This window comes from Lycium barbarum, chromosome 10 (assembly GCF_019175385.1).
Source record: "Lycium barbarum isolate Lr01 chromosome 10, ASM1917538v2, whole genome shotgun sequence".
In the NCBI taxonomy this organism is placed as follows: Eukaryota; Viridiplantae; Streptophyta; class Magnoliopsida; order Solanales; family Solanaceae; genus Lycium; species Lycium barbarum.
The window spans coordinates 11,884,500-11,896,876 of NC_083346.1; the positions used below are offsets into that span (position 1 = coordinate 11,884,500).

At 34.4% G+C, this 12,377-nt stretch overlaps 1 protein-coding gene across 1 annotated transcript; it reads right to left on the reverse strand.

Annotated features, from left to right (window-relative positions):
- Window positions 1-3,666: 3,666 nt before the first annotated feature.
- On the reverse strand, window positions 3,667-7,403 carry LOC132615616 (GDSL esterase/lipase At5g03610-like). Its single transcript, XM_060330226.1, has 5 exons — window positions 7,260-7,403; window positions 6,639-6,854; window positions 5,493-5,767; window positions 4,680-4,986; window positions 3,667-3,930 (listed from the first exon to the last, which is right to left on the reverse strand). The coding sequence occupies exons 1-5, from the start codon at window positions 7,330-7,332 to the stop codon at window positions 3,722-3,724; spliced, it is 1,080 nt and encodes a 359-aa protein (XP_060186209.1). The 5' UTR covers window positions 7,333-7,403; the 3' UTR covers window positions 3,667-3,721.
- Window positions 7,404-12,377: the final 4,974 nt, after the last annotated feature.

Below are 12,377 nucleotides of genomic sequence, written 5' to 3' on the forward strand. Positions count from 1 at the left end.
AAGCTACAAACAGCTTATAGGCATAAGCCCATCCAAACAGGCTTTTAGTGGATAAGCTAATCGAATCACTAAAAGAATTGCGTGTGTACATGCATGTTTATTTTTTAATTTCTTTAAGATCATAATTTCTCTTTACATCATATAATTACCTGGAGTCAAGTATTATTACTAAGAGTAAATTTCTTAAAAGGAATGAATTTATCTACTATAGTGGTCCTCCAATCGAGTGGTTATCAGTACATGAGAAAACTTTTTGGATGAAAGCAGTTTTCCAGTGGTTTTATCTTACTTTTCAGCGTTAATGACTTTTAGAGGAACAAAAGAATAATTAAGTGATTTTATTACGTTAGTAGATAAATTCATTAAATTGAGTGAACTTTTGAGAAATTTACTCTTATTATTAGGTTGCATAATATGAATTAATTGAGTATAGGTTAAGAGAAACGAAAGACAGCAGATCTAGTCAGATCAAACTTTGCAGCTATATATAACATACAAGATGCTAACTTTATTAACGACTCACCAGTGAAACTAGAAAAAAAAAATCAACGACGGATAACTTTTGTCACGAAATAGCAAAAATCCATCCCTAATTTGTTTAGCGATATATTATTAAAAATTCTATTATATAAGTACGGGATTTTTAGTAAAAAATTAACGACAAATGCGTTTCTAATTCACGTTTTTGCAATTTGTAAAAATAGTATAACAACAGCATATTCAGTGCAATTCCACTAGTGGGGTCTGAGGAGGGCATAATGATATAAGTAAACCTTACCCCTACCTTGCCAGGTAGAGAGGTTGTTTCCGATAGACCCTTGGTTCAGAATAAAGTAGTTTGTATATATATATATATATATATATTCTAATTGACTTTGGTTAATTATTAAAGTAAAATAATTTGTTATAATTGGAGAAGGAAAAAAAATAAAAGCAAAGTGGAAGGCACTAAAGACATATAGATCTTTTACCAATTATGGAAAAATAATAATCAGCAACAAATTAATTAAAAATATAAACAACCTCCACAAGTACAAGTACATATTCCAAAATATTTTCCTATAAGTAACTTTCACTCATCAACTCTCTAAACAACAAGAAAAAAATCCTAACAAGAGAAACAACAATATTCACTTCAATTGCTAATAGAAACTCTCATATAAAAATGTCAAAGCAAGTGAGTAGTAGTGTTTCTTGGGAGAAAGCTGAAAAAGTGCCCCCAATTTGCCGGAGGGCTACAGAGAGGAAGTTGAGCTTTGAATTGAAGTTGGAAACAATTGAAGAAGAAGGTGAAAAACATGGTGGCCATTGCCAAATATCTCACTCATCCATCAAGCTAGCTACTTCTTCTTCTCCTTATTCTAATAGGAGCTAGCATATCTTTTGTTGAAGTAATAACGGATACAGAATTTAGATGTTATCGGTTCTGAGTTTGAAGAGTTGATTCTGAAATATATATTTAACTCTATCTATATTTGTTACTTTATTTGTATTTGTGTTTTTGCACACACATGATAGTTGAATATCTGCTAGTGTGCAGAAGATGGCTAATAGATGTGTTTGATCAAGTTTCTGAAAGATCAAAAGTGCTTATTTTTCAACAAAAAAAGAACTTTATTTCAGGGAATGAAGGTGTTCGACCAAGTTTTTAATGAAGAAATAAGCGTCTTTGACTGATAACAGAAGTTGTTTTTAACTTTTAAGTAAAAGTTGAAAAAGGTAACTTAACCAAATAATAAGTGTTTTTATATTTTTTTAGGAAAAAATAACCTATAACAAAAAATATACATTTACAAATTAATTTAGTAGTAGCTTCCTTTTTTCGTAATTTGACACTTAAAATTACTTTTTAAAATATTGATCCAACACAAACTAATAACAAAAACAATTACTTTTTCAAAAGCGCTTCTAATAAAATGAACTTTTCAAAATTAGCTGATTTTAACGGTTTGCCAAACTGGCTATGAGCCAAATTAAACAATGATCACTTTATTGCTTATCTTTCAATTCGAGAGGTTACATTTAGAATACTCCTACTGCACACCTTTCTTCATCTGATCATTAACTGCTAAAATATCAAATTAATTAGCGAGCGAGAGACTAATCCTATGCTAAATGAATTGTTCTTTTTTTTTTTTGACAACATAAATGAATATTATTCGTCACTAAACAAATTTAGCGAGAAACAAGCGCAAATTGCGTTGACAATGAGGGTCTCTTTTTTTTTTTTTTTTTTTTGCTGAACAAAATAAAATAAAATTGAGGGCCTTGTTAATTTTTTTCTTTTCTTTTCGTTGGTTAATTTTTAGTTAAGATGGGGCTTTATTCTTCGCTAAAATTAGTTAGGCTGGAATCCTTTACTAGAAGAAAATATCCCTCGCAATTTTGATTTAAGACTAGCAACTTAGGCAACTGTAGAAAATGGACGGTATTGTTATTTCTGTGATCAAATTAAATTTATCCTTCCTTATAGTTTGTCTCTCGTCTTTTGATTAAAAAAAATAAAAATAGATGGTAGTTTATATTTAAGAAAAAAAAAAAACTACTAAACTTAGATGTTTCACGCTAATAGCGTTGGAAGTATTTAGCGAACAAAAAGCCCTTGCAAAATTTAAGTAATGCATATATATGAAAAAGGAACAAACTCAGATACAAGTTGAGAATTTGAAGAGATCATGTCTAGTTCTCCATAACATTCATTCACCATTTTTCACCAAATAAAATTGTAGTTACTTCCTAGAAATTATTTCTCCATATTTAATTAAATCAGTTAGATAATGACCATAAGGACAGGTGTAGCTTTCGACTCATCCACATCCTAAAGAAGAATGATTTTAAGCCGAGTCAAATAGAACATACAGGAACAGTTAACAAAAAAATATATTAAGGTTCAAGAGACAAAAAAAAATTGGGTGGCTATCACCAATGAGAACATATTCTTTATAAGACACCCAAGATATCCACAACTAAAGAACATATTCCATTTTTCATTATTGGTCTTGGTCGAATATTATTACTCCTAAAATGTTCTTCCACCGAAAATAAACATTCCCTCTATTTTTAACAAACCTCTAATTTGACCCTCCCTTTAATAGGACTGTCACATGTGAATGATGCCAAGAATATATATTATCTTCGAAATATAGGTTGTCAAAATTTTACCCAGTGAAATTTAATTTTAATTTCTAACATAGAATCCACAGATCTTGTAAAGTGATGGCATGACTAGTGACATATCATATATAACCCGATGCCAGTAGAGATTTGACCTTCTAATCATTTGTACTTCCAGAGCAACTAATTAACACATAATTCAGTTATTTCAATAAGACAAATAATTTTGTCATTTAGCTGTTATATATATTATTCATAAATTTTCGCCGATTGTTTCCTTTGGGACAACTATTTCATATATATGATTATCTTTTTATTTTTCTTGCAATTTATGGACCTGTTAGACCACAATCTAAAGATTCATTTTGAGCAAATTGAAAATCTTATGAAAAACGCGTTAAACCGTGCGTGATCTAAATTTTTATAAATGTTAATATTTCCCAAATTATATTTGTACGACTTTTAGAAATGATGCCTAAACGGAACAATTGTGTAATCAGCCACAACAAACATATTGACGAAGATTTAACATACCATAAAAATCCAAGATAATAAAGAAGAATAAAGGACAATAATGGAGGATATACGTATTTAAGTAGCCTATGGTTTACAGTAGGGAACTTAGTGAAGGCTTCAGAGCAGAAAAAACAGCAAACCAGCCTTGCTGAGAAGGATGAATTATATCCCAGAAGAATGAAAGCTCTGGATTTTTACATAGTACATATTTCTTTGTAATTCCCCTCTTGTCTCCACATGAATATTCATTGCTTGTTCCCATGCAACATGGTTTCAGTGGATTCTCAAAGTTTGAATTTCCTATCCATGTCAAATGCATAAAAGAAAAGGAAAGAGATTAATTAGGGGTGAACTCAATAAATAGAAGTAATCGAGTACATTATAAAACTGTGAAATGGTGCGCATATTAATTAAGGTGCAAACTATAGGGTTAAATTTTAAAGCGACTGAATTATATGTGAATACGCTAAAAATACAAATTGACTGGAAGGTCAAATATCCCACAAATTGAATATGACACATCACTCATCACATTAGAGCTTTGTCACTTGTAAATTTCATGTCGGAAAATAAGAAAGAATTCACCGTGCAAAAACTTTGACTACCCATATTTTTAAACAAAATACACTTAAAGCAACATTTGAATGCAACAACACACAAAAAAAAGAAGAAGAAACAATTCGAAACTTCCTTTAATTATATGTAAAAATCAAGGCTGGAGCCTTGTAATTAGGTAGTCAAAATTTTTACAATTTGATTTTTTAATTTTCTGAAATGGAATTTATAGAGTAACAAAACGTTGATGTGCGAGTAATTACGTGTCATAACTCAGTACCAGAAGTTTGCCTTTCGATCATTTATATTTTCTGAACAATTTACGCATAGTAGTTCAATTACTTTAATTAATATGACAAAAAATAGTTTGGTGACTTTATTTTTACAGTGGACAAAATTCAATAACATATGTAAATTTAAACCCAAAGAACTCGCAGTGAGCTGCAAGAATTTATATGGCACGATATATATTGCATATATATTGTATTAATTACCTGGATGGTTTTGTTGTATGTCCAAGGCAGATATGAAGGCACTATAGAGATCAAGAATGAAGAAAACTGGTCTACCAGTTTGGTTGTTGAGCTTCTCTATAGTTTGATGCAACATTTGATTGTGAAATTTTGAGAGTGAATTGGCAGGTTCACTACAATTCTCATAAGAAAGAGAAGCTGTCATTTTTGGCAAACATCCAATGGGTTCCAGTGCTGTGATGCCTAATTTTTGAACCCCCAATCCATGTATGCGTCTAAGGTTCAATTCAAGTTGACTCATAATTGAATTAGTTACATTGCCCAAGTCCTATACACCAAAATAAAAATAAAAATGCAGATTAATGTTTTATTTATCAACAACTTAAGCATAATTTTTTGTAAGCAGTGTCAACATTTGAAAAATATATTACTATAACAAAAGTATATTATTAAACACAATTCGAATATAATATTAATTAGTTACAACTCTCCTTCATGAGTTTTCCGTTTTTTAGTATCATATTCATTATTGCCAAAAATAATATTATTGCTACTACTGAAGTAGTGTTGACCAACTTGTCTAGTTGGACTTCATTTATGGAGGAGGTCACTGGTTTCATTCTCTACAACCTCTATTTTATTGATTATCAAACAATAAAGAAAGGAGAAAGTAAAACTCATTATTTAGATCTATTAAAGTAACATTTCATCAACTTTAATTTCTTCCCTAATCAAGACACTTTTGTAACTAGCAAAAGCAAGAAAAGAAGGCCATACAGATCACCAAAAAATTGTTGTACATATAGGTAGGGTTAGTTTAACAACTTTAATTACCTCCATATTGTTGCCTTTTTTGGTAAGGAAAGTAGCATAGTCATTGCCAGCCACAGACACAAGAGCAATGGATGAACTCATATTTTCTTTTGTGTACACTTGTTCCTCTTCTTGAAGGAGCTGCTGAAAATAATTTATTTGTGTTGTCATATTAGGTTGGTTAACAAAAGTGTTGAATACACCTGTCCCTCCATATGCAAAATTCACTCCATCTTTAGTTACTGATGATCCCTTCTTACTATAAGGTAGTGGAGATTTTATGCCAAGGAATGAAGCTGCATTGATTAATTACAAAGTCATTTGCAACTTAATAAGGATATCACAAAGAAATAAAACGAAGGCCATGGTATATAGAAATATTGTAATAGGTGTAACAAACAGAGAACAAATTAGAAAAGGGAAAAAGATCAAAATTGTCCTTGTAATTCGCAAAATCATTTAATTTACTATCCGTGTAATAGGGGCTCCATTTTGGAGCTCAAATTGTGCTTCATTTCTCTTATAAGCACCAGAAATTGCCACTTGTCCAACATGTGACAATTAATTACCCCACCCTCCCACCACCCCCCGCCACCAAAATATTTTACAACAATTTACCAGACCCCAGTCCTAGTCCTATTTTAATTTTGCTTTTCTTTTTTCTTTTCTTCTCCTTCTTGCCATAATGGCAACTCTCCCCCTCGTGGGAATACCCAAACAATGAAAAAGTCACTCAATTTTAACTAAATATTATAGAAAGTGCCTCTTTTATTTCCTCATACTTGCTTTTAGGGATCCATAATCAGAATTCAGTGAGTTTTTTTGTTACAAAATTAGTTTATTAACTTTTGCGGTACTTATATAAAGTTAATTATTATTTTTTATTACAAAAAATAATTGAATGATCATTAATGAAATTAAGTCGATTATTATCATTAAATCACAATTAATCAAAATAATACATAGGTGGAATGGCCTGGGAGGCCCCTTTACTTGTTGCGGGATGACAGTCCCAAACAAATGCAAGGGTCTCTCGGGCCATTTCACCTAATACATAATTACACATATACACACTTCAATTTCCCAAATGAAAATAGAAAAGAACAGAAAAGAGAAAATTATCACAACAACCATCTCCTAAATTTTTCTTAGATTGAGGAAAAGTACCAATAAAATCAGTGAGTATGAGGCCATCGGAGAATCTTCCAGAAGGAGAGCCAGGATAAGTGAGGCCATATGGTTCCTTCCAAGAGCTAGACATAGATGTTGGCCAATTCCCAGTATCTACGTACGAGTCTCCAAAAACAAACAGCTTAACATTATCACCACGCTTATGATTCCCATGTTGTCTTTTGACAGCATCAACCTCCTCAATCATGTCGACTGCAAATAATAACACCTTTACATAAATTAGGAAAGAGAAAAATAATATTTTTACCAAACGGTAATATGTATTCAATAAACTGACGCTACTTGAAAAATTAATATCTAGAGTACGTAAATATCAGTTCAAAATAAGGAAAGTATAACACTATAATCACCAACACTTCCAGACTCAAAACGATATACAAGTCAAACTGTGATAATAAGTTAACACCATTTATATGTACAATTTTGTGTTATCTATATATCCTGCTACTAGTTATAGATGAAGTGCAACTCGAAATACTGAATTTTGTCAAACCCGTGAATCCATGGTAATTGAATCCATTGAACAAAGCAAAATAAAATAAACAAAGAAAGGTTAATTACGCTACTATAATTGATAACAAATGTTAGATGATTAACCTGCAGGAAAGCTGGTCATATAAGTGAAGAGACATAGCCATAAGCAGCAGATGAAGCACACTTTGTTCTCCATTTGCGTGATTTTAATTATAAGAACTCAAATGGTGATGAAGATGGAAATTGTTTGTGCAAGTGTTAAATGTTAAAGGCCATAACATGTACAACAAGAAGAAACTGAAATATATATATATAGAGGCCAGGTCCTTTCTTTGACATGTTACGTGTCATGAGATAACTTAATTAGCGTGGACTAGGGTTCATTAACTTTTTCCAGCTCCGTCTTGTTCAAAAGTAAAGTAAACACAAGTTTCCCATACTTCCTTTATTAGTTAATCCAACATTTACTCATTAGAATTCCTAATAATTAACCTTCTAAACTAACCATATCTCCTTTTATCTTCATTTTTTCCCGTAACATCTAAAAAAGAAGTTCCTGGACAACTAGTGTACCTTTTTGACAATTTAGGCAGGAAACAACTACGTTCCCATATGCTTGGTAATATAGACAAAAGAATAACTACTGAACAAAGAAATAAGAGAATAGTATAGAAATATTAGTAATATGTATTAATCACTATTACTCCTTCCGGTTCAAAATAATTGTCCACTTAGCCTTCACATCCCTTAAGAAAACACTAACTCCTAGAAAAAATTACGTATTTTGACTTGTCACGACCCAAACCAATGGGCCATGACTAGTGCCCGAGCTGGACACCCGTAACCGAACTTGCTGGACATAATCAGACTGAAATTGGAGACAATATGGCAATCTGTAAAAGCATACTGTAAACTTCATCATGTCATATATTAAAATGAACCTGTCTCCTGAGAAGTCACAGCTAACCAAGACATAAAAAATATGCAAGCCGACAAGGCTGCCACTATACACGGGATCATCCAAAACGAACTACATCGATATAGCTGACCAAAACATAATTAAACACACAACCCACATATGTCTACAGACCTCTAAGAGTATAACAAAGACAATGCTAAAGGATCTGTACCAAATGACTCAAGCTCCGGAACAACGGAGCTCTCCAAGCAGCTGAGTAGCAGTCCTAAGCTGGAGGATCACCAAACTGAGTATCTGTACCTGCGGGCATGAAACGCAGCCCCCGAAGAAAGGGGGTCAGTACGGAAAATGTACTGAGTATGTAAAGCATGAAGTACAGTAATGAAGATCATGACTGAGTAAAAGATGATAGGAGACAAGTATGATAATCAAGAATACCAAAGCATCTGTACCTTATGAGATGAGAGTCATGCATATGTCACGCCCCAAAACCCACCCTAGACGTGACCGGCATCCGACGTCATGAACAACATCGAAAGAACCTAAACAATGCAATAATAACACTTGAACCCGCCAGGTTCAACATTCACCTCCAACAGTTTATAAAATAAATGTAACGTCAAGTTCCTTTTTAATAATCTTTCCTTATTAAATTAGACAAAGTTATAAATAACTGCATATATCAGGATCATAATTATGAAATAAGATCAGTGGAAGTCTAATATAAGTAATAGTCATAAACGTGGCAAACACCCATTAAGTCGTACGAGACTTTGACAATCTACCCACAATTCTGACAACTATCTATGGAGCTTCTAAGAGACACAATAATTGTCTAACTTCGGGACGCAGCCCGGAAATCTAGAATAATAAATGAAACAGGAAGTGTCCCACGAACAAGGATGTGGGCTCACCAAATCAACAACAGCAGCAAGTTCTCCTAAGCGTCGAGAGTATCACGAACCTTCTCTTCTCCGTTACCTAACATACCATCAAAAACAACAATGGTATGCCTAAGTACTTCGTACTCAGTGAGTGTCTCGGGGACAATAAGTAATAAGAAAATAGAGTACATATTACATAAAGAAATTAGTCTTGCCAGTCAGGTGAGAGCGATGTAAGAACAGTTATTCAGTTTATGCATCTCTATAATAAGTATCAAAACCCATTTATAAAAGCCTCTTGTCAAGTTACAACTTCAAATATGCCTTTTTAATCAATTAAGATAGTCATCAACAATTCCATAAGAGAATAAGAATGTCACACATGCCAATACAGGCCCAAGAATCAAGCATATCGCGCATAGCGCACCACACCGGAACATATAATTCTCGGTGGCTATCCTTCCTCCCGAATAGCTAGGCATAAATCACACCGGACTATGTAGTACGCGGTGGCTATCCTTCCTCCCGAATAGCTAGGCATAAATCACACCCCGAACATCGAACCCAGCAGTGGCCACTCTTCCTCCCGAATGGCTAGGCAATGACACACTAGGATCCATAGTGACTACCCTTCCTCCCGAGTAGCTAGGCATAAATACACCGGAATATGAAATCCTCGGTGACCACTCATCCTCCCGAATGGCTAGGCATAAATACACCGGAATATGAAATTCTCGGTGACCACTCATCCTCCCGAATGGCTAGGCAAAATCACATCAATAGAGTTCATAGCTTAAAAGCCGAATTACAATTCATTTTAAAGTAGTCACACCATCAATAACATTAAAGTTCATTATGCATATCGAAAGAATAAGTCATTCCAATCAATGTTTTGAAAACGTACAACTTCTTTACAAAGATTTCCATGTCCCAATTCACCAATGAGAATGTCATTACCAACTCTTAACTAGCATTACTAAGCATCTCTCATAGAGGAAAACATTCATAATATCCTGTACATATATAGGGTTTGTTACAATCTAGGTTTAATGTGGGTTTGTCCCTCACACACATTAACTGTCACGACCCAGCTAGGGGCCGCGACGGGTACCCGGAGCTAGTTACCGAGCACCGCTCACTCTACTACTTATCTTGCCCATCTAATATTCTTTTATCAATTTACATACCAGTTGTAGGAAAATCATAATTAAACAAACATAATTACTTTATATACAATTTCCTTTCGGCCATCAAAATAATATACACGCATATGAAAACGTCTTGTGAGACCATCTAACCCACACTGCGTATCTACGAGTCTCTACTAACATAATGAATACATGGACGGAACAAGACTCCGTCATGCCCAAAATATGCATACATGAATGTACATCAAAAGGATAGTCATAAGCACCTCCGGACGATGGAGTGCTTTCAACCAGCTGACTGCTACTGAGGATCTGGGCCAAGCTCTCCTCTCTGTCTACCTGTGGGCATGAACACAGCGTCCGAAGAAAGGACGTCAGTACGAATGTTGTACCGAGTATGAGAAGCATAAACAATGAAAGAAAACATCAACAATATAGTGATAACATCAACATGAAATATCTGGATCTGTCTGATAATCATAAAGGAAATCATGCGTGCCATCTTACTCATACTCATCCTCATAACCTATATGCATCATATGCAAGCTGCCCGTCCATGTCGGAACGGTGTGATAATCAATAATATTAGCCCGCGTCCGGGGTACCATCTCATGCCGCCCACTAGTGGTGTCTGCCCATGCCCGAAGGTCATGGTGTATCCGTATAGCTGCCCACCTTGGCGGTGACTGCCCGGCCAACTAGGCACGGTGTGAAATGCTCATGTCATGCTTATCATAAAATGCTCATAATAATAATATACTCATCATAAAATACTTATCTCATTGTAATACATGCATAAGGCTCAAGATCAACTTTACTCTATCGGGGTGACGTAAGGTCGTGATCCCCCGATTCCATTATGGAACAACTATTGATACTCTGCCTCACCTTGAAGGAACTAGTACATAAGGTGAGTGTAAGCGATAATTAACATCATCATTATACTAGCATCATCATATCGTATTCCTCATCTTATATAGACATTAAGGAGTTAGACTCTTAGCCTTTCGGACTATAAGAACTCATGAAGAGAATAGGAATTTCGTGCTACAAGATTCATGCCATCAGAAAGAAGGGACTATCCTCACATACCTTGGTCGTTTAGCTAAGATATCGCTCACTCATTCTCCTTCAATATCGCGTCGTTACCTTCATAAAGAATTCATATCAACATTAGCATACTAACTACAAGAACGCGTCGCTAATTCTAGGAGAAGTCGGACAGCGCTTCTCTTGTTTATACTATTTTTCCCATGTTTTATATTAACTCCCAACATTCATAGCATTACTCACAATATCGAAATCAACAATCGTCGTTTACGTACATTTAGCAAAATCCACCATTTTCCTCCAATTTCCCTCATAATTAGCCTTATGACTCGTCCTTGCATTTTCATGCGTTTAACGCTTGTTTCGTGATATAAACATCATTTATAACGTATTTGTACTCACAACACTCCAATATTCGTAGTTCAATTCCACTACCATTCATTCATGTCACTATTCACTTAATAATGACCCATTTCTATGTTCTTCTACATTTCAAGTGTCTAAGCCTTTCAATGCCTTGAACAACATGAATATATCATGGAACTTACCTTGGATGTTGGTTGAACAAGTCTTGAGTTGCAATACTTCACTTTGGACAAAACCCTAGTTTCACCTTCTTGGGAATTACTTGACTTAGATGATCCCTTGATGTGTTCTTGCACTTGATTTCATAGGTTTTGTGTTGTTGATCTTTAGCTTTCCCTTGATTCTCTTGGATTCTTATGGAGGAAGTATTTGGAGAGTTCTAGAGTGTTCTTGAGTTGTATGAATGAAGAATGAAATAAAATGAGGCCTAAGTTCCTTTTAATAACTCAAAAGCTGATGTTTAATGAATTTTTGTCGGGATGGACAGTGGTCGTAAACTGCAGTTTACGGACCGTATTTTGATTTACGGGTCGTCCACTGTGGTCGTATTTAAAAACAGAGAGTTTGGCTGGTGGACATGGCAGTTTACGACTTGGTTTACGGTCCGTAAACCAGTTTACGGGCTGTAAACTGGGTCGTATTTAACCATATTCAACATTTACAGAAAGTCTTGGCTGAGGGACCTGGCGGTTTACGACCTGGTTTACGGTCAGTAAACCAGTTTACGGGCCGTATTCTGGGTCGTTTTTAACCATTTCAACACTTAACAGAAACTTGAGATTTTTGACGCAATGAAAGACGATTGCACTATACGGTCCGTAAATCACTTTACGGGCCGTATAGTGCCATATACGACCACTGGGTGAAAATTTTT